The sequence below is a fragment of the Nipponia nippon genome, unplaced genomic scaffold (genome assembly GCF_047370975.1).
Source record: "Nipponia nippon isolate SJK-2023a ecotype South Korea unplaced genomic scaffold, ASM4737097v1 scaffold_12, whole genome shotgun sequence".
Lineage (NCBI taxonomy): Eukaryota > Metazoa > Chordata > Aves > Pelecaniformes > Threskiornithidae > Nipponia > Nipponia nippon.
In genome coordinates, this window is record NW_028262313.1 from 21,275,650 (window position 1) to 21,299,526 (window position 23,877).

Below are 23,877 nucleotides of genomic sequence, written 5' to 3' on the forward strand. Positions count from 1 at the left end.
TCCATTTCCGCCGGCGCCGGCCACGTGACGGGGCCCCTCCCAAGATGGCGGACAACCTCCCCTCCGAGTTTGATGTGGTGGTGATCGGGACCGGTAGGAGAGGGTGCGGGGGCGGCGGGCTGCGCCGGGGCCGCCGTGGCGGGGGACGGGGCGGCAGCGGCGGAGTCGGAGGGGCTGGGCGGGTGGTGTCAAGGTGCCGCTGCTGGGGAGGGGGCGGCGGCGGCGGCGGGACGCGGGGCAGAGCAGAGCTGGCGGCTGAGGGCGGGGGGGCGGCAGCGGCGTCTGGGGAGGGCGGGCCGGGGGACTGCCGAGAGTACCTGAGGGGCAGCGCCGCGCCGGTGCCCCGGGCGCTCGCAGGCCTCCCGAGGGTTGCTGCTAGGGCTTAAGTGTCAAGATTTGCTTAGACATAGAGGTGGCGTGGAGGTACGTGCGGTGCGGGGCTTTAACTGGGAGGGGGAGCTCCAGGAACCCCGTCCCTGTGAGCCGGTCAGGTGCACCCCCGCACACCTGAGACCGAGTGCTCCTTTGGTACTTCATAAAGCTTCGTCTGACCCTGCCACCCTTGGCAGCCCTTTTTCCTGACATACCTTCCTGCTGGTCGAGTTTACTTTTATGCGCTAAAAATAGTTCTGAAGGGCTAAACTCTGTGTTGTTGCAGTATGTATGGTATACTTGATAATATCTTTTTTTTTTTTTTAATTGTATCCTCTAATGTAAGGAAGTTTTATCTCTTAAAATTTTTTTCCAATCTCTATGCCTGCTTAAAAATAACCCAAAACTTTTTTTTTTACTTCTCCTCATTAAAGTGTATTTCTCAGTATATGAACAAACATAAGGTTGAATGATTGCACCTAACCGAGGCTTGACTGTGCACTTTCCATATCCTGCACAAGTTCATCCTCTTCCCTGTTCAGGTGAATAATGATGGAGGTCTTGAATGTTTTACTGAAACATACCACAACACTGTAACTACAAAACAAATTCTAAAATATTCCTTCAGAAGTAAGATACTTGATGCCTGTGTATCATAATAATCTTCAATGTAATAGATTTCTGTTTTGTAGAACCCAGTGACAGTGGCCTGGCTCAAACTGGTCTTGATAAGCCCCCCACTGTAAATTCAGCATTGAGCTCTAGTCTTAAAATGTTCAAAATGCATTACTGTTTGTAGGTCCCAAATTTACACTCAAATTTTGTTTGCATTTATGAAGAGTTCCCATGGTCAGCTCAGGGTGTTAATTGGAGCACAAAAGGGAAGACAATTCTAAATGTTACTGTTTTCCATATGAAATCAGGAACTATGTTTTTGGAGTTTGTTAATCTGTCAAATTGTGTCCTTCAGATTTAAGACTACTTTTCTAGAAATTTGGAATAGAATGAGTGAGTTTTTTAGTGTAATTGCTGTTTTCGGTGTTTACCAAAAAAAAATTAATCTCCTTGCAGTGTATGTGTAATTGCTCAAAGGATTGCTGATTTAGTTCTGGAGTTTGTGAGAGATTATAAAACCATATTGTCCCCATTGTTGGCCATAACTCTACTAAAAATGCAAAATTAAGGTTCTTGAACAAATTAAGCGATCCTTTCTGTGTTCTTAACCCAGTTGTATGGGGTGGAAGGCCTAGTCATGAATCTGACTTTTTCGTATGTGTTCAGGTTTGTGAATATTTTGAGTGTATGAGAAGAATGGTAAACAATGAAAGGCTAAAGTACCAAACTGAAAGAGTGGATTATTAAAAAGTGCATAACTTCTGTGATTTTTGAGGATAATTTATTCTTTACTGCCATGAGAAAAATAGTATTTATATAGATGATGCAGTAATGTAGAAAATTAATTTTATAAACTCAGAGGTTTATAAAATTAATGTTAGGCTATTTAGATATTCTAGCTACAAAGGAAACGAGAAGGTGACAGGAGTAGCTATTCTGGCTACTAAGAAGCTAGTGAAGGTGTTACCTCTTTAAAAGAGCTGACTGTAACTTACCTAAATAAGATTTCATCTTTTCACGGTTCCAATGGAAGAGTAAAAACCCGCTGCCAAAATTTTCTTCTGGAGTTTTCTTAATTTTTGGTGAAGGTAGGATGTAACCCAGCTTGCTCTGGCAAGCCTTGTGCTGAGGGGTCTCACAGGCACAGGAAGCAGGCCAAGGGAATCGCTCCGGCAGCGGCAGCCTGCCCTTGTGTGCTGTCTCTCATGGCCCATGATATGTTGTGCTTGCTGGGTCGCGTGGTGGGTAATCCCGGGCTGCTCGCTGTGGAGAAGTGGTGGTTGGTGGTAGGACGTCACAGATGGAAGAGATTGTGCATGACTAGGCACGCTATTAGAAGAATTCACCTGAATCTGGGAGTTCACCAGCAGAGGCACTTTTGGCTGAACTGTCTGTGCCAGTGAGAGTAGGTCACGACACCCATCAAATACGATCTTCCCTGCTTTGGAACGATCTTGTAATATTACGAGCTTTGATGCTGGGGGAAGGAATTTCTGTGAGCTAAATTCTTCCTCTGAAATATTGCTGTATTTGGTGGTAGTGGTGTGGATTTGTATTAAAGGATGCATTTTTGCCCACCAGTAGAGAGTACTGCTATAACTAATTTCAAGATTTTCAGAATTCTGCATTTTAGGAATTATTTTGTCTTTTCTTTGCATTCCTTTTTACTAAGAACGCATGTAAATGGAGACTAACACTGTTGACTGTTTTGGTTTTGTTTTGTTTTGTTTTTTTTTCCAATCTGTATTAAACTACTCAGTATGGAAGATTATTCAAAGTAAAACTTTCATCTTCTTCTCTTCTGGGAAACAACTCCTGAGGGAATATCGTAGCCTTGTCTGTAACTCTCTGCTTTCTAATGCTATAACCAGTGCTGAGTGTACCTATGGATATTTAATTGTCATATTGTAATAACTAGAATGTTTGTGTTAATGATCTTTTTCACTGCATAGTAGTAATTACATTCTATTCTGTATGTGTGGCCTTTTTCCAGTTTTATAATCTGTGCATCTGTTGATTTTAGTAATCGGATTGAGTGGTAACGTTAGATTTGAATTTGTTTTTATTTCAGGATCATTTAACTGTTTCCCTGTAGTAAGCTTAATGAAAATGGAACCTCACACTAAATTTTAGTCATCAGTGCTCCATTTAATGCTTAGGTTCAATTACTTCATCAATATTTCTGTGGGAAAAGTAAATTCGCTTATCGAAGAAACTACTTTTCCTTAGCCCAGATTAAACATTTTCTTGCGTGGGCAAGTTTAGCGCAAGATGGATGTGTAGTACAAATATACTAGTCCTGGTGGGTTCAGCAGCAAAGTTTCGGGATGTGTAGTACAAATATACTAGTCCTGGTGGGTTCAGCAGCAAAGTTTCGCTACTATCGTGGACTTTATATCCATAGTTCTAAAGGAAACTGGAATATCATATGACATAAAATTGGTAGGCATATCTTGAGGTTTTCGATGGCGACGCAATATGAGAATTAAAGCTGTTGTTATATTGTTCTTTTGTTGTACCCCCTTTTTTCTTGCAGCATTGAAGTGATTCTTTCCTTCCCCCCCTAGGCCTCTCATATCCCTGCTTTCCTGCCTTTTGCATATGGTACTATGGTCAAGGTACCCACTGACCAGGCAGGAATGGATTTATTGGATGATTGTCTGCCAGAGCAGATATTGTGCAATGTCATCAATCCTCAAAGTAGTTCTGGTATTTTGGAAGGTCTGTTCTTTGGAAAGTGATATTCAGTGATTTTTATTTGTCTAAAAGCCTGTAGGATCTAGGTTTGGAGGACTGATGTAAGTGCTTGCTCGAGGAATTCAAGGTGGGCATTAGTCATGTTCATTTAAGTGAGTTCATTATTGATAAGCTTTTGTGGGGTCAACTTTTAAATTAGTGCAGGCATTAAAATGGTAGTACGTTTATAGCGAGAGGGAACATTATGAGTTTTTTGATACCTGTTTTTTGACAGAAATATTTATCTATTTGAGAGTGACACAGAGCTAGGAGTCAATGGCAGAGCTTTTGTCTTTCAGCAGTTGTCAAATAGGAAAATTCATAGGCAAAACATTCGGCAATGTTGAATTTATGGCAGAAACCACTGTTAAGTGCAAAGATTTGCAACGTGGCTATGCATATTTATGAGTTGTGCGGGTAAGGATGCAGGGTCATCCTTATCTTCGAATTTCTTCGGTTGATTCAGTCTTAACTTCTTAAACTTGTCTCTGATACTCCAGAAGGCCTGTATTAACCACTGGTGAAGGTGTAAAATAAAGGATATGGCTCTTTAAAAGGTGGTTGTATTCACAAGTTTCTCTGCCAGTAATTCTAATTTTTTTCTAAAAAGGAGTTATTCTTTATAAAAGCAGTCACAGTAAATTTTCTAGTTCTATGCAATTTTCTTTCCATTCTGGTTTTCAGTGGTTATAAATAACACATGAAATGACTTTCAAGGTAGAAAGCAGGAATCCATTTTGAAATATTCTATAAAATAAAGAGTGATTTATGGTTTCATATGATTTTGGCTGAAAGCACTCGGGCTTTGCCAGGTCATCAAAGTCCTGTCAGGGGAATCTATTATTTATTGTTCGATATGCTGGGAGTGGTGTAAGTACTTTATGTTTATCTTATGTAAGTACAGCGTTAGGAAAAATCACTTCCAGATACTAATACAATTTTTTAAATATACCGTGAAAAACTAACCTAAATATTCTGGATGTGATTTATGAAGTTAACATTGAAGATTGATTTTAAAAAAAAATTGAAAAATGAATAATTCTTAATGTTTTTGTTGTTGCAGGATATTTTTAGGATGTGCCTAAAATGTTTTCTAATGCATCTTCTGGACTGATATTTTGGTTACATTGTGTTCTAAAAGTAGAGAGTCCTCAGTTAACATCAGCAGCTATGACAGCAAAAGCTAGATGGAAAACCAGCTGAAGATGGATATTTTTTGATGTCAGTGGTCATTGTGGAGCTAATACAGTGGCACTGACTTGTAATGTTGATGTCTGGAAGGAGGAAATAGACCCATATTATTATTATCATTTGTAAATAAGTCATTACCTGTCCCTATACATGTTGAACAAAATGAACACTGACTCACAGTTTTCTCCTCACCCCCCCTTTCTTTTTTTTTTTTTTTTTTTGTATTCTCCAAGTGTAAACATACCTTTATCTTACTGACTTTTTTTAACCTGACTAAAATTGAGGAGTTGTTTTCTGGCATGCCTTCTATTCTGAATTTTTTTTGCATAGCAGAGGTGTTCTGACAGCCTTTTTGGAGGCTCGGACTCCCAGTGATCTCTCAGAAAAGATTCTTTCCCAGATACTGTGAAATGTTCCTCGCTGCTTTTGTAAGGAAATTCACTATTGTGTGAATCTTCTGTTGTCCTTCTCAGTCTGTTAGTGTTCTTCAGGTTTTCCAGGTTATACTGCTGATCTTACAAAATAAGAGACTGTAGTACTTCTGTGATCCTACTGTGAAAAATATAGAGTAGGTCATCTGCATATCCAGGTGAAAAACTGCTTTAGAAAAAGTCTTAGCAAGGTACTTTGAAATTCTAGTCTGGATTGGGAGTAATCAAAAAGACATGTTTGTCTATCCTCAGTAGAAAATGTCATTCCACTGTTTGGAGAATGGTCATAGAGCTGGTAATTCAGCCCTTCTACAAGAACTCATCTCTTTGTAAGTCACTGGTGCACTGAGGTTGCTCTAGAGCCAACCAAAGCTTTTTGTAAGAGCCTCTGTTGGTACACAGATAACTATATGGAATTACTAATGTCGGAGAAGAAACTTTACTTTTAAATCTGCTGTTATGAAATGTTTAAAAATGTATAAGGAGCAAGGAGAGCAAGCTATCTTCCCGCAGGGAGGCAAAAAAGGAAGTTGAAAGTATTACGAGACTTGCGTAAAAATGAAACTTAATGTGTGTTATACTATACAGGTCTTCTAACATACGTGCTTGGCTTTTGCTTTATCTGCTGCTATTGGTTGTAAAACAAGGATTACTCATGGCTGTAGTATGTGCTTGAGACGTCTACTTACAAACCCTCTTTATTCGATACAATTTTATTTTTTTCTTTAAGACACAGAATCTTCTGGATTTTATCTGTCATCTTCCTTAATGGATGGGATTTAAGGGGATGTACTTATATAGATAATATTTGTTTATATAAAAGTACACAAATTTGGTATTTCTTTGAAAATTATCATTCTACTGCAAGGTAGCCCTCTAATAGTGAAAAGTAAATCTGCTGTTCCTTTCCAGTCAACAGAACTCCTCATGCTGAAGTAATCTGCTTTCACCTGTAGGTCAAAAAGTGGTCTGCCAAGTTGGGTACTAGTTTTTTAATCTATTACCTTGATTCAGTGTCTTAGACATTCCGTGAGCGAAATGCTTAGATACAGTAGAACTTTGCCACACGATGTGACTCATCCAGTGATACAATTTTTATATAAATGTTTAATGGGCTAAAATTATGTTGTATTCATGCTGCCGTCTAGATCTTGTGTATGTTCATTTTCCCGGGCTATTATGACTTGGAGCCAAGTTCAGAAAGTGCATTCTCTTACTGATTTCTGCGCGCGCGCGCACACACACACACACACACACACACACACACACACACACACACACACACACACACACACACACACACACACACACACACACACACCCACACACACACCCCCCTTCAGAGAACACTGCTTGGATTGAGCATGATTTTTAGTAGCAAGTTAAATTTTTATTTGGAGCATAAGTGCTTGTGTTCCTTTTCTAAATAACGTTTATTTGCACCAACTGTGAGATTCTGTGTTTTTCATTGCCATGTTCCTCTGATGGCACACAGATAACTGTATGGAATTACTAATGTAGGAGAAGAAACTTTTTACTCATGCCTCCTTCCTTGACCAGTTATGATTTCTTACTTGTCTTAGTGAGTTTTCATTTCTATGCCATTACCATATACTGTAATGCAGAAATATTTTCTGATATTATTCTGCAATACGAGCATATAATAAAATGAATTAAACCTATTACCAATTTTAATTATCTAGCTTTAACTTAAAAAATTATATACAATAGTATTTCAGCTTCATTTGTGATTGAATTATAAAATGGCTCTTAAGTTCTACATATGCCAAAAACATACCATGAAGATTGTGCAGTGAGCTGCTCTTCTCTTCTAAGAAGTTCAGATACAAACAAAATTTATGGCAGTTGGTCAGCTGTCTGACTCCAGAAGATTGTTTTGAAATTGTCTATGTTCCAGCATTTTTAATATATTTCCCTTCAACATTTTATATTATGAAAAAACCACTTGTGATTTATTTAGTAGATGCAGTGAAGCAAATTAAACATTTAAACCTTTTCAAGATGAGGCTTGTGTAATTCAGTAAAAACTTATCAGCTGGATGACTGGGAAATAGTTTACAGTGAAGAACTCAGGAATCAAGATGCTTCCACACATATGAAGCTGTTCAGTTTATAAATTGCTTGGGGCAGAGAATGTATCCATTTAAAGTCACTTGAAGAGGCAGTGCATCACTACAGCATTATGTATAGCCGCTAATCAGAAGAGACAATGTGCAAGCCTGAAATTAATTTTTGATTACACAGAGGCGAATTACAACTTTTCATTATTTTGTAAAGCTTTTAAAATCAGTTGGCTTTTAAAGCTGAAGAGAAGAGTTTTCTAGCTTAGCAGTTACCTCTAATTTTAATTTTGCTGCGTGGAAACTAAAAGTAGAATTGGTGTCTTGGTAACTGTATGTAATGTGTAGCTAATTCCTCTAGTTCTTGCTTATTTACTATTAAAACACGTTATTCATGAAAATGAAAGTATGGCTGATTGTGCTTCATAGGGAAGGTCCAAAAATTCATGTAATGGGCATTATCTTGTTCAGAGGTTGCTGGAAACAACCAGATGTAGACTTCAAGGTCAGTTTGCAGCAGCCACATCTGTAAGATTTATTGAGATTAATCTGCCTCTTACGTATCCAAGAAGGCTATGATAGAGAGAGTGCTTAGACAGCTGGCAGTGAAAACTAGCGCTATCAAAAGTGGACTGTATTCTTCATCGTAAGATTGTCATGAACCTAGTGTTTATACTGTCTGCTTGCCGGGGTAGTTTATTCTGGTGCTGCAAGTGTTTCTGTTGTAGTCCTGGAATCTCTTGCAGCGGTTTCCAATGCATTATGCAGACAGCTGGAGAAACAGAAAAGTTTGTAGTACTAACTTCAGTTTCTACATGCTAAAGTGAGCTGTGCCACCGTGTTTGTTAGTCTAAATAGAGCCAGCTTTAATCTGCTTGCCATTTTTTTTTTTTTTCCGTCTCTTTCCAACAGGATGCAAGAAGTCCAAACACAGAAGGGCAAGTATGTAGTCGGCACTCTCCTGGACCAGTACTCGAAAGACTTAGAAGCTGGTTCAGTTTGACTTTGCACTTGTATTTCAGTGAGGCAGTGTCATGGATTCACACGAATGCATCGCTTTCTGTATAGGTGTCAAGAAGTACCTGTGAAACTCCACCTATTAGAACATGTTAGTGACCCAGAGATCACTAAGGAGTAAAATCCCTGATTTTATACTTATTTTTATATCTATCTGCAGATGTAATGTCCTACTTCATTGAAATTTTAAATTAATGTTTCCTTGAGAAGGCCAGAGAGACTAATTTACCTAATACTGCGTCAGATAAATGGAGGTTAGTAAGTGGAGGAAGAAGACAATGGCTTTAAGGAATGATGATACAGATTTCAACTGGTACTAATCAGTCCTCCTTCATGAAGGAACGCTCCTTATCTTTGTTTTTCCTGGTAAGAGAAATGAGGTGCAGGACAATTCAACATAATGCAAATATTTCATGTGTAAGCATTCTAATGGGGGATATGAAAGGGCCAGGAAGCACAGAAAGTGTTTATACTTCTTGGTAACAAGCACTGCTATTTCTGAATTGATTCTGCTTCAAATACGAAGAACTTTTGAGTCAGCATATTAAATTGATACAAGAATTGTATGGGCTCCTTATTCCTCTACATAAATCCCTTTTATGCTGCCAGATGCTTATGTATAACATATTGAAGTCTGGATCTGTTGCTGCTTTCTTGTGGTTGGATCATGCAATTCCTACTCAGGCTTCTTATTTCCTGCTAGTACCATTGGAAATCTAAAAATTGTCTGGATTTGGAACCTTATTTAAGAAAATGTTCTTTTGCAGTAGCCCTTTTCATTTCAGATACAATAAATGAAATGTGTGCTGTGTTTCACAGTGACTAATATGCATAATAGCTTAGTAGGAAAATATTGGTTACTGTTAATTATAGCAGAGGGCAGATTTCTTGATGATTCAGTAATTTGATTACTGATTTAAATAGCAGTACAATCTTAGATTTTTTTTTTTTTATAATCTGAAAGGAAATGTAGATTCTCATTTAGATCATGCTATTCTTTGATCCAAGTTATTGGATCCAAATCATTACTCAACTGCCTGTTCAAAAACATCAAACATCATGAGTGACACAGGTTATGGTGCTGAGTCCTTCATCCCTTAAGCTGGCAAAACAGAAGCTGACTGTTTCCCCGGAGGGATGAGTGGCATGAAGTGTTAGAATAATCCTTCATGAGAAAAACAGCTTAGAGATACCCAGCTTTATTTACTCATTAGGCATAAGTGAAACTTCATAATCAATATTAGGGATATAGCCTTTCCCTGCAATCACTTGAGTTCTGTAATAAATCATTGTCTTCAAACCAAACTGTGAGCGAGAAGTTTTGGAGTCTGCTCTGCCCCGTAGCTAGGGTCTGAACGCATTTCAAAATTTCAGTATAATCCAGCTTAGAGTTTTTGACAAATCAAAGTTCGGAACAAGGAAACTGTTTCCGAATAGGAACAATTTTTGAAAAGATTCTATTTCTCTGTTATTGAATAATCTGAAGGGGACCTATTGTGCACAACTATGTGAGCATCCTGTAGGAGAATGTTGGCTTGACGTGCTATCATTAAATAAATCTTTTCCATTTCTCTAAGGAGGTTTTTCCAAGTTAGTTAGTTTTTCCTTAGGTGGAGAGGGACTATCTATATTATTATGGTCTGTTTGCCAGAGCCTTCTTTCTTGGAAAAGGCTTTTGTAAAGTAACCGTCATGCAGTCCAGATCACATGTAGGAGTACCTTGCATTTGACAAAGCTACCTGTTTTCCGTGTGGTTTTATTTCTGTTGGAGAAGAGAATTCAGAAATGGGTGCCAAGGCACAGTCTTATGTCTTTGGTTTACTGAGGTTTTGTCACATAAGAATAAATGGTGTCTTACTCCATCAAGTTGTTCTAAGAGCCTTTCCAAAAGCTAAAACGCATGGGCTGTGCCTTTCTCACACTTTCTCATTCTGTTGCCCGTGGGTACTCGGGCGGCCACAGTATCTTGGAAGCAAAGGGTTGGTGAAGAAAATTGATACCAGCTTTCAAGAGCGAGAAAGCTAATTCAGGGAACAATTTCATCCAAGGTTAATGGAAGAACAGACCTCCAACACAGTATCAATTGGATCAAGCTTAAAGCAATCAGTTATGCCCTAGTAGCTATAACTCCAGTCCTGGTCAGCCAGGCAGCACTGGTGATGTTTTACAACACTTTCTCAGTGGCTTTTATCAATAAGGAAGGAGAAACAATTTTCTCAATTCCATTTCCAGAGTAATATTCTCTGTGCCCAAATGAGGGAGAGAAAACCTTTTTCAGGAACTACAAACAAAATAGTAGTTGTAGATTCTATTCCAGATAGTTTATAGATGGAGAGAAATGAAACGTATATATAAGCACTTTCGGAGGACAGCTGAATGTGGAGTTGCTTTCACGTGATAAGGCTGTGTGCATCCAGGATCTTATGACAGTCCTGAAGTACATGTTGCAGTTACATATTTTCTCCTTGTCTCTTTGTTGAGAATGGTCTGTGTTTTGAGCTCTTACTTCCAAAAATTCCATTCTAAAACTATCAGCCTTTCTAGGCTGTGAAACAAACGTCCCAGGAGCTGATGCAATTGTTCACCCCTCTTTCTACCCCCAGAGATTAATTCCATGATAAGTCTTCACTTGCTGTGGAAGGTCAGCAATGCAAAACTATTGAAACTTTTTACTGTTTTATCAATTCAGAAAGGGATTTTCTTTTTGTAATCCATCAAAACAGTAAGTGTTAAAAAATGGAAAATTTGCAGGGGAGTTGTAAGTATTTTCCTGGAAAATTTGTCATGCCTGCCTTAGTCCTCCTTCCTTGTGTTGATACAAACATTTGTACTCTGGGACTGTCAACACCACCATGGAGCTGGTCTGCCACAAACTGGCCATCTACTTCATGTGGAAGGGGGTCAGGAATGGCTGAAGGTAAGGGTAGAGAGGTTGAACCTCTTGATTTTGATGGCTGTGTTTGCCTTTGCTGGTCTAAGGAGTTCATGAAACTATGGTCTCATGTATCCAAGTCCACTAGGTGTTTTCTAGACTGCATTTCAGCTTCTAGAATTGATAAAGACTAGCTCAACCATTTAAAATGATTTGTTCCTGTGTCTGTGAGTGCTAAATTGTACTTAATATGCCATTAAAGTCTAACAGCTTCTTACTCTAGGTAAGTGAAAACTGATACCTTACAGGTAGTAAATAGTTGTCCAGTAATCTTTAACATTCACATTATGTGTTTTAAATGAATCATCAGATTGGCAACATGCTGACCTTTTATTCGTTTCTGAAGGCAGCATTCTCTCTGAAGAAATAGACCACTGCAGGCCTGAAATTCTCATGAAGATGATGTTTGGCGCGAAGCTAGCTGAAGAAGTTTGTGCTCTAGCACACCTGCTTTTTCCACTTCCAGTTCTGTCTCTCCTCAGTTGTGCTAGTACAGCTGCTTCTGGCGCTGCGCTGTAAATCAGATCGGTGGAACACTCCTTTCACTTTGTTTAATCTCATCCCTTAATTGAATATGTAGCCTAAGTGTCTCCTAATACCAGTCCCTTAGAATTTTAATCGCTTTTGCTGAATTACCTGCTTAAACAGCCAGTAGATCATTTGAAAAGAGCTTTCTGCAAAGCTAGTGCCATACAATGTTTTAGATAGCGAGCTATACTTCTTTTCTGAATCTAGTCAGAAATCCAAGTCATCTAACCGTGCGTGTAAAAATCTGGTGAGTGGGAGTAGAAGTTAGAGAACAGCCTAGTTTGCGTATTAAGCCTCCAATTGGTATCATGTGCCGTTCCAAGCAGGTATTGCTGGTAGAGAACTATCACTAGCTTTTTTTTTTTTTTTTTCCCCCTACATATCTTTTCTAAATATAATGAAAACATACTGATTTGACAGAGCATAATTGCATGACGTGGGAGCTTTTGATAGGGATACCACTTTAAGGACAACCATCTCAGATTCATTCTGTCCCTAAGACCACTCTTAAATGCGAATGAAAGTACACCTGCACTGTCAGTGTAGCTTTTCTGTTTGCGCTCACATCTTGGTCTGCGTGCAGAATGTTGAGTGTGCTCCTGGGCACTCTTTTGGAGCAAACCGATTAGTTCACTCAAAAACAAAGTCCAGATACAGTCCTGAGACCTGTTCACACTAGAGATCTTTGCCAACAGATGATACGGAGGAGACAGCACTGTGCAGGACTCTGTCTGCCGTACACAGTTGTTTAATGCTGTCCCAACAGGTTTATACCCTCACACTTTCCGATGCATCTTTGGCAATATACCAGGGCATGCAGCGCTTACCATAAATTTTTTAATTTTAAAACACCATTTTAATGGGTTGTTAGACAGGCTTCACATTATGTCAGACACTTTGAAGTGAACAAAAATAGACAAAAATGCCCTGAGATAATACCTGTCTGGATCAGGAGGGATACAGTTACAGAGCATCTCATTAAAATTTGGGTATCATTGTGCTGGCAAATGCTTAATCTGTTTATGATAACAAGGTGTCTAGGGAAGACACTGGTGACAAGCTTTAACTTAGAGGTAGTAATGTTTGCAAGTGACATGTGCCATGCAACTAGTAAAAAAAAAAAAGTATTGCATTCAAGAGGGTCATAGGAAAATGTTAATGAACACTATTTTGTGTTCATTAGTAGCACAAGAGTATTAAAAATTTCAGTGACTCACATTGTAAACTTTGTTTTGTTTGAATTGCCTGTTTCTGACCAAGTTCTAACTTTATTCCATTTTTAAATGTATCTAAGTTGTAAAAATTGCATGTGTCCTTTCAGGTTTGCCTGAATCTATTATTGCAGCGGCCTGTGCGAGAAGTGGCCAGAGAGTTCTTCATGTTGATTCGTAAGTTATGCCAGTAATTTTCCTTTTTAAGAGCTAAACTGGCTAGAAGCATGTCTGTGTCTATGTCAGTGTGCCCTTCAGGACTCGTGTTTTGTGTTCATCTGGCATCAAGTAATCTTAGGCTTCTGTCTCTATCTTATTTTTGGGGTGTTATTTCCATCAATAGGACAGGCAATTTTTACACGCTAGCTCAGCAATTTGGAACAGAAGTGATGTGGTCAAGGGTGCTGTTGAGGGCTCCTTCTTTCGTACAGACAGGAATGGTTACAGGTTTAGTGCCCTTCATTATCGTTCCTGGCAGTAATTATCCTGTTCTGGTTTTGTGAGAATTTTTACCTGAGCCGTTATCATTTAGTGACAAAATGTTTTACTAGTATCTCATTTGTATCAGTTCTCAGTGCCTAGAGAAGTTAACACAAGTATTTTTGCATTTTAATTGTTATCAGATTGAAGACAAGTGAAACCTGGCTGATAAGGCAGGAGATGAACACAGCACTCTTCTTTCTTTGCTGTCTTCTCTCTGTCCCATGCTAAATCAGTTTGTAAGAAGAGTAGAGAATACTGCTGAAATCAGTTGATTCAAAAAGTACTTCTGTTGCACTTTGAAATAGAAGGATTTGCTGAAGCACTCGGAGTAGCATATTTCATCTTATCCTTTTAAGAGATAAATGTTTCATTTTACTTCACCAATTAGTCAAAGTTAATTTTTTTTTTTTATAAACTATGATGCACACTGTTTGGGTCTTTGAACCTTGGCTTATTTGTACAGCTGTTGAGCAAAATTTAGTAGCATGACTCAAATCTAGAGCTCTGGTTTCTGAGGCAAGCTTGAGATCAAATGCTGGACCCTCAGCTGACCAAGGCAAACTTTTAAAATACCCCCCTCTCCCATCTACCACTTTAAAACTCTAATTTTCTCTTAACTCTTTTGAGAGAATTGACCATTACTAAGCAGCTTTTGAGGCTGCTTTACTGTCTGTGTTTTTCTAGAAGATAACGAATGGAATGTATTTTGTGAGATTTTTGTGCTAGGCACCTGCACTGTGCCTGCTGTAATTCATTATGTGAGATGAAGGTACGATATCTTACGTGACTCTCTTAATGACCAGTACAAGTCAATGTGGAGACTAGTTTCAGGCAACCTGTTACCTCTTCTCTTGCTGATACCTGCTGGATTTCAGCAGAGAGGTGTGACAGGTGGTTTTGAAGCAAGAGTGCTGTGAGCTTAGATGCTCAGATTGTTAGTACTTGTTTGCCAAAAATAACAAGGTTGGCATAGCGTTTTATTTTTACACCATATTTTTGAGCTCTTGCCTTTCTATGAAAATTCTTGTGATCTGCACCGGTGTGTCCAGCACCTAGGTTTAGAGACTTATACTTGTTTTCAGTTTTTCTTGTGTCTTGTACTAAGAGCTTAAAAAGAATATGCTTTCTGCTGTTCATTTTCTCTGAACATACATTTATTTCTAATTTGAAATCATACACAATTTCAAAATTTGCAAGACTAGCTCACTGGTTGGTTGCATGAAATGTGATTTGCGATTACTCGGTTTGCTATTATACGGCCCACAAAGTCTCTGGCTTCCTGTCTTGGACTGGCGTGAGGACAAGTGACGCACTTCAGAGTCAGTAGTTTTTATCAAGGGAAGGGCGTTTGGGTTAAGAACGCATCTTAATGAATCTTCAGGCACTATGGACTACTCTCAGAACCTATGGAAAACTCCCAGAAACTGTAAAGAAAGAAGTCCTTAAATGGGCTAACATTCTAGTATTTTTACATCACAACGAGATAGTACACAGCAAGACAGTACTTGATGCTCCATATTTAATGTAACTAATGATTCAGTTGAAACAAAGACAGCTCTTAAGATTGTAATAATTTTAAAGAAATACACAACTACATAGTAGTGAAGTACTGGAAAATGCAATAGGTGTTCTGCCATAGTGGCAAAAAGAATGCTTAGATGCAGGTCAAGCAGATCTTCCTGAAGTTCATATAAAGACGTCATGCATAATGTATAAGGGTATGTTAATTTCAAACATTTTGGTACAGTAATTCTTCAATTGGCTCTTAGATTGCTAACCAAAATATTAAAAGCCTTATTTTAGAGTAAGCAGATACAGAATGAATAAAATAGTTATGCTTGGATTTTAAGCTTACTGTATATATTACCAGTAGACTACTTAGATTTTGTTAAATGAACCACTTCTGTTACTTCAATTTTTCATATTCATTGACTATCAAAGTCTGTAATAATAGTTAGCCACTGGAACTTCCATTTCTTTTATCCATGCCTATTTTTAGCTATGATGAAGAGCCTTTCAGAAAACTCACAGAAGCAGGCAATTAAAACTGTGGAATACAGATTTTGTTTATTACTGTTTTCACTTAAATATGCTCATTTACATTCACACATGCTTTTGTTTTTATGATGAGAATGAAGGCTTCCACATGTGCTTCCCTTCCCCTGTGGAATTATTTTCCAACTCTAGCGCAGGCTCAGGTCAGGGGAAGGTGTTCTTAACCAAGGTGGTGGTCACTCATATGAGTAGTTGCCGTTTTAATGGGTGCATGTGCTCACTGAATCATGGTCTAGAATCCATATCTTGGCAGAAAAAATAGAAATGTTTATACTGTGCAGCCCCTTCCCCATAAACAGGGAAGCGTTTCAAGCCATCTGCTTTTCATGTTTAAGTTAGTACTCTTGCAAAAAAAGCCTACCAAAACCAACAGAAAACCCCCACCCTGATGCCATTTCAATTTTAAGTGAGAAGTTAAGTCTTAGAAAGCTTGCCAGAGATTCATCTGAATTAAAACATTTTCATTTTATCTACTATGTGTCTAGTTTAATATACTGATTTCTAGATGAATTTTCAAATTTTATTTTACTGAGGTAACAGTATAACTGAAAATTCATCAACAAAACCAATCAGTTAATATTCAGAATATCACTTTGTAACAATATATGTTGTTCCCTTGAAGGATCATGAGTTTAAATTTTTTTCAGGCTATAGGAAAATAAGATTTGGGATTACTGAAATACTTGTTTGTGTTAGGTGTGCTGCTTTGGTTAGTCTTTTGTTCTCTACAAAGGTCTGAGTTAAGTTAGGCACAAGGTACGGAGAACGTGTATGGATAAAGTCTTTGTCTATAGTTTGTTTGTACTCATTACCTTGTGTACATCATTTTATTACATTTAATCTCCAGCCATGTTTGCGTTTATCATAATATACTGCATAGAAGATTATGGAAGGTAGTTTTGAAGTGGCTTATTATAAAATACTAAGTTCTAAGTTTGATTTATAAACACTGTCCAAGCATTGCCATCAACAGTAGCTAATCTTATTCAAAATAGTCACTTCACTGCAGCATTGCCATAAATTCCTGTAGACGGATTTTAAACTAAAGTTAGCTTCTGCCAAATAGTAATTGAAGGAGCTCTATTTCTCTGTGCCAGCTATCTGTCTCAATAAATGTAAAATCTGTGGTTCTTTTCAGAGCTACATTTACTGTAGATATTAATGAGCTGTTGACATGTGAAATTTCAAGGATATTTGTTAAGTGATTTAGAAAAGTAATTTGCAATTTAAAATGTGGAGATTGGCACTTAGTTTAAACTTGAAGTTGCTGAAGAAAAGTAGATCAAGACTAAAAGTTAATTACTTGAAGTGAATGTACTTCCCATACTGACTGTTTATATGCATAGGACTTTCTTCTGATGGCTTGCTATGTTTTCTACTTTTTGGTCTGTTGCTTATTAGCTTCTTATATATCTATATAGTTATGTACTAGTTTGGTTACTGAGGATGGGGCAATTAGAGGTGATGTATGTTTAGCTACATTTTGTATTTGATTTTCAGCATCTAGAATATAGCATTTGTAGACAATAGTTTTGTTGTCTGCATCCTTCTTCACTGACTTATTTATCTCTCCCTGTAGAGTTTAATTCAAAGGCAAAGGAGTGTCAAGGTGCAGGATTTTAAGTCCTTTTTTGTGCCCGGTTTGCTGTCTACTTCTCATGTCTAGTTTCTTGACATCTGTTATCTTTCTTATTTTTTGACCTTACTTTGCCTGTAGAGTACTTGAGTGTTCCTTGTGTCCAAAATTCTGTTTTATCTGAGCATCCGAAAGCATGCTGGGCACCTGCCCTGTACCCACCCCCAACATACCTGCTTTTGTAGTTTGTTCCACTTCTTGCTAGACAATCTGTCTCACTTTTTTCAGAACTTGTAAAATGTATAGGGTAATACAACCCGTGCCATCATATAGCCGCCTTTTTGATCTTTAACTTCTGTGAAGGGAGGTAGCTGTGTAAGTACAGCAGCCAGAGAGGGAAAGGGTTGCTTCTCAAAGCAGATCAATTTCTTGCAAGAAAAATAGAGGAATTATTTAACTTTCAGTAAGGAAACCTAGGCAAAAATTCTTAGTTCTGGTATCTTTTGACGTTTTTTTTTTAAAAAGTTTTTTTTTTATTTTTATTTTTTGTTTTTTTTTTATTTTTTATTTTGGTTTAGAATATGATCTCATAGCAAAGGTATTAGAAAGTAAAACATGGTCTCAACTGGTCCATGATAATTACCTTTGGTCATGTTCATATCCCAGGATATAATGTAATGTAGTACAAGTGACTGCCACCGTTACTCTTATTGAGTTGAAGGATCTCAAGAGCTGTTTGGGTTAAGCCCTTCCTCTTGGAAGGCAAGGAAGCTTAGTCCACTTTTCATGCTCCAAAACACAATTACTATGCCAGAACGGGAATTTTTAATACATGTGACTGTACTTAATAGGTAGCACATGAAACTTTATGGCTTTGAAACATAAGTCGTTTTGTCTTCAGATCCTTAAAATTGATGTGGCAGTAACTTCCTTTGCAAAAGACAGCTGCTCTGATGGTTCCAGACTTCTTTCTGAAAGATCAAATACAGGACACACACAGACAGGCAGCTCTTGGGAGCAATCGTGAGGCATCAGCAGCTTTTCGTCAGACATCACCAGCTTTGACTGTTCTGCCATGGCTGTTATGACATGGCATTGAGAGGGGCAGTCGTCTTAGCAGGCGCAGGCCATGAAATACTTCTTCTGTTCTTATGTTTTACGTGGGTATCTTCTGCTTTCAAAAGTGTTCAATTTCTCAAATTGCAGTCTGTCTTCAAAAGGACATGTTAGACATTCTCTTGGTTCGGATTCCAAGAATGTTAATTAGTTGGAAACAACTTGCAGTTTGTTCTGGACTGGGATTTGCTAATTCTTTCAAAGTATTTGAAGAAAAAATGGTGTTAGTAACAGGAAAAAAAACACAAACTAATCTAGGAGAAGAGAGAATTAAGCTTTTTGCAGAGGTAAAACTATACTTGAGCTGCATTTCCAAAACTTTGCAAAAATGGCTTCAGCAGTTGTGCTAGTGCTGAACTACAGATTTGAGATCTGAAAAATGTGAAATAAAAGCCGCAGTTTTAAAATTTATATTAAAATCCAGGTAATACAGGAGTTTTGAGCAAATATCATCTAGGAAATAATGTATGGGAGAAAAAGAAAACATCTGTGCTCTATATAACTTGGTAGAAAAATTAATTTTTCTCTGCTATTACACCTTCAAAATGGTTCGTGTTCTTACTTAGAGGATAACTGAATTATAACCGTGAAAAAAGGAGAGAATATCCATCTTTGTAGTTTGCTAATAAAGCAAGAGAAGAGAGGAGCGTAGTCCTTGAGATTTTGGGACAGTAGTTTTCACTTTAATTAGGCTTTGATCTTGACCATTACTTTAAGGAATTCCTCAATTTATCTTCAGGGCACTTATAACAAAAATATTTGGTTACAGATGACTCCTAATTGTAAAACCATTACTCAGCTCTTTTCAGAATTCCTCTTCAAGATTTTTACTGAAAACTTTGCTCATTATATCAGTAATCATGCCCGGTCTACCTTCTTTCTGTAGTGTTTTCAGATGAAAAAATTAAGCAATTCTGATTCATCATGTAATGATGGGTAAAGCAGGGTAAACTAATTAAAATTCTGGGAGAAAAAAAAACCTGGAAGTTGATGCTTCAAGAGAAGATTAATATTTGAGGTGGTATAGCATAACTTGGGAAAGGTGCTCAGATGCCAGAGGAAAGGAAGGACAGCTGCGATTCATTTTCCATTTGAGAAAGGCCATACCGTCTTCTGAAAACTGATTGAGCTTCAGAATAGCGTTAGAGAGTGCTTTGTTGAAAAGATTGATTCACATCAATGGTGGTTAAAAAGAAAAGCAATTTCAAAGGAAAATCCACCTGATGAACGGAGGGATGTTGACATCAAAGATGTCTGACAGCTCACAAATAAGCTTTTGTAACTTAGAGAAAATAATGTTATTTTCTCTTACTGAAAGTTTTAATTTTAAATATTCTAAATATGCATGAATTTATATTGATATAGATTCAAGAAACCCAGTCCTAATTTTAGGCAGGTGTTTTCTGCGATTTCTGTGATCAGTGGCCTTGCTTGCTCTGACAGACAGATTGTATTCCATATTCAAGGAAACTTGCAACTAAAGCAGCAGATTCCCTTAAAAATAAATCTTCATGGCTGTCTTCTTTGGAAATCCCGGATGTGGCAGATAATATATGGATATTGAACTTTTTATTCAGTGGAATCTTAAGAAGAAGCAAGAAATTAACCTGCGCCATTGACAGCTAAAACAAAGCTGGAGATGATCATTGCATGCAGCTATCAGTTACTGCTTTATAGATTGAGATCAGTCAGGATTAGGCATTTAATATATTTAATCCTCATTGCTTTGTATTCTATATGATACCAAATAGCAGTACTTTTTAAGCCTCACCCATGTCATTCACGTGATGAGGTAAGCATGAACTCCTTTTTATAGGTGATTGGAGTTTCTGGTTGGTAACAGATCCGCAGATGGAGCTCTTCTGCTTAGAGTAACCAAATTGCAGGGCAGACTACGTGCGTTCTCTTAAAGCACAGACCCAGTCCTCCCAGTTCATGGTCTTAAACACCATGTTCTGTTGTTGAAGGCACCTTTATTCAGTGAATGCTGGATTTTGTTGTCTTTGCAAAAGATGTCCTATTTATGTTCTTCACTGTTGCCTTCGTTTGCTAAGTAAGCAACATGGTAGAGAGCATCACCCCCTGGTGCTGTAAAGGGGCTGACACCCTTAAGGAAGTCTTTGTCAGTGCAGATAAGCCTTGTCAAAACCAGCCCATCTTAAACAGTAGAATCAAACCTGAATTTAATTTTTCACTTTTATCACACTTATCTCTACAATTTAAAAGTGGAGGAGTTTATGATAAGATTTTAAGTTCATTTGATTTAGCAATCTTCACATTATTCTGTAAAATGCAAAACCCATCTTCCTCCCTAAATGGTTTGGTTTTGGGTTTTTTTAGTGTATGTAATAACATTAGATATCCATTCAGGAGGGTATTTTTGGTATCTTTCACGCTTCTGAAGTGGCAGCATACAGTGCCAGAAAACAGACTTAAATCCTGAAATGACTCTTATTTTGCAAGAGCTAGTGATTTTTCAAAATGTAATTGCTCTATTGTTTTTCCTGTCAGAGTTGTTAAATATTTAAGATGTGGTGTGCATGATAACAAAAGCTAATTAATCCAACTGATGTTTAGAGAAGGATTGATAGAAAAAATTAAAAAAGGGAGACCAGAGACTTTCTTTGATTAACAGCAGAACTATAAATTTTGTGTGATTTAAAAGAAGTAAACTAATATTTTTCAAGAAAGAAGGTGGTAAATATAAACTGAAAAGTACTCAGGGAGGTATGATCATTTTGTACAAATCAGTTCCTTTGGCTCCACCTACAGTATATGCAGTTTAATAAGAATTTTGCCGAAGCATCTTCACAGTGTATAATAAGCATAATCTGTTCTGTAAGCAGTAGATAAATAATAGAGTGAACTTGCCTTTATTTGACATAATGGATGAGAGAGACGTGGTTTCTACTGTCTGGACCCAGTTTGAGTTTACTTACCCCTCATCTGCACAGCCACCTCACGAAGCACTGTGAGTTTAGAAGCGGCATGCAGTGCGGCGGTGTTAGCTTCCAAATCGGCGTCAATCAGAAGCGGTATAGCTACACTCGTGTGACAAAGCTGTTAGGTCGTGCCAGAACCTGAAACAGTGGAGCGTGGTAGCGATGCAAAACACCTGAACTGGCTTTTCTGAGAACTCAGTTGAAGCTGGCAGACTTGGCTTGGCTCCGCGCTAAGTAAAGATGTCTGTAGGGATGTTCATGTTTGAGTTAGAGGTGTAGAGTCAGTCTTGGCCAAGAAGCAGTATTATCTATATTTTCCTTTTATTCATAGTATCCCATGTGCTTTTCTCAGCATTGTTCATTTTATCCTCCAAATAATTCGATTTTGGACTATAGTCTGTTTGGTCAGAGATGCACACAAATGAGTGAAAATGGAAATTTTGCATCTCATTAAGAGCTGTGAAATATTATACTGATTTTTATATACTGCATCTGTAAAATGTCATGGAAAATATTTTGAATCTCTCAAACTTGGTTGTTTTTTCTTTAAACCTGAAAAGGCTGTGGTTTATCTGTTCATCAAGGTTCACTGTTGTTTTTTATTTGCAGGAAAAATTACTATGGTGGGAACTGGGCCAGCTTTAGTTTTTCAGGATTATTGTCCTGGATTAAAGAAAATCAGGTAAAAATTCCTGAAATGATTGCTTCTAATGTTCTTCAATGTTAAATCTTGATTGTTCGTGTAACTTGTTACAAGACAAATTATTACAATGCTCTTTCGTTTTGGTAATTTGAACAGATCAAAGAGGTTTCTACTTTCCAGCTTTACTGGTTAAGACTTAACTGTCTGGCTTAGCATTCTAAGATTCTGATATACCTGGTTTATTAATGTTATTATCTGAGATCAAACAGTGTAGTGCTCAGTCATACTTTTTGGGTTCTTGAATTTATATAGAAGCAGCTACAGTATTGTTTAGTTTCCTTTCCCAGCATCTCCTGTAAATGTTAATCTGGTCTTTTCCGTTTCCTGTTTGATTATTTTCCACTCTCTGGTGTTTCAGTCCCTTTTGTTTTTCTTGTGTGGTTTCAGCTGATTCTTTTTAACTGTGAGAAAGGTAGTTATTGGATCCTTCCATTGAATTGTCCTGTTCCCGGGACAAAAAGATTAATGTTGATAGTGTATTTTTCAATGACCAAGGTTTATCTAATTCATGACAGTCCACTAGAAATCTTCTGAAGAGGATATTTATTTAGGAGATTGAGCACTTGGACTATATTAGCAAATGGATGTTCGTATTATTTACTGAAGCGTTATGAGCCTGTTGGTCCGTAGAAGATGGAACTTTTTCAGTTCAGTCTCATGCGTATTTATTACATAGTGCTACCTTCTGGCGTAATCAGTGGAGTTGCTCAATGTCAGAACTTAATATTCTCAGGGTTCTGTTATATGATTTAGAGATTCCAGTGTGGACAGATTAATAGAATACCCAAATCACGGTATTTTTTCATATGGTCTCCGTTCAAAGAGTTTCATCACAAAATTTGTAACTAACCTGGCTGTAGCAAATCTGTCTTTTGGTAGATTGTATTCGAAGTTATATTCAATTCTCTACTAAAACTTGTATTTAATTTAACACTGCATTTTCAGATTACTAGAGCTAGTAATGTAGTGCAAGCGTTGGCATGCTATAACAAAGTAACCAGCTCTAAGTATTTTAAATCAAAAATCTGAATAGAAAAAACATTTAAGACAGTTAAGATGATTCTTTTTTTTTTTTTTTAATATAAGATGGTACAAGAATTTATTTGGGACTATAGATATTTATAGTTCAAGAGCAGCTAGCAGAGTACAAAATGTAATTTTATAATTGTTCTTTGTAAGCAAAAGACAGATATCAGTGATGAATGCGAAGACTGGAGAAAACTGATCCTTGAGAATGAAGAAGTTATTTCTCTTAGCAAGAAGGATAAAACTATTCAACATGTAGAAGATTTCTGTTTTGGCGAGTAAGTAGAAATATAGAAATATACAAATAATTTTATATGCCCAGAGGTAAATAATCATATTGTGCTTTTGGCTTCAGGCATTTCACCACGCTACCATGTTGCATGTTGTCTCAAAAAGTAACCATGAGTTCTAAAATGTTCTTAACGTCCTTGTGCTTTTGTTGAGATCGCTTGCACTTCATTGAAGGTAACTAATCCTTCTTAAACGACCTATCTGGATGCAATATAATTTGTTGTCCAACTTTGTGAGTTGACAATTTACTTCTGAGTAGAAAACAGAAGTGTTGTGTTGGTAGGTATTATTAGCAATAGGTAGTTATGCACTGCCATCTATTAAATTTTTCCATTCTTAATTTGGCTAAAAGCTGCTATTCTCATAGTAAAAAGTTAAACTCATAAGTAAATGTAAAATGAAATAAGTACACAAGAATAGGAACACAAATGGACAGTAGTACTGTAACTATAAAATACTGAATTGTGCTAAAATGATAAAGTAATATTTGCCTTTTGTCATTTTTATATTCAGTGGATTTAATTTACTCATTAAACAGTGCTTACCCATGATGCTTTAGAAGAAGTTGTGT

At 37.5% G+C, this 23,877-nt stretch overlaps 1 protein-coding gene across 1 annotated transcript in view; it reads left to right on the top strand.

Moving 5' to 3' along the window:
- The first annotated feature begins 4 nt into the window (after positions 1 to 4).
- Positions 5 to 23,877, top strand: part of CHM (CHM Rab escort protein) — a 72,356-nt gene continuing 48,483 nt past the window's right edge. Inside the window, exons 1-4 of the mRNA XM_087749121.1 lie at positions 5 to 93; positions 13,225 to 13,291; positions 21,896 to 21,968; positions 23,169 to 23,293. Of these exons, the coding sequence (XP_087605247.1) occupies positions 45 to 93; positions 13,225 to 13,291; positions 21,896 to 21,968; positions 23,169 to 23,293 (314 nt within the window). The 5' untranslated portion in view covers positions 5 to 44. The remainder of the gene's footprint in view (positions 94 to 13,224; positions 13,292 to 21,895; positions 21,969 to 23,168; positions 23,294 to 23,877) is intronic.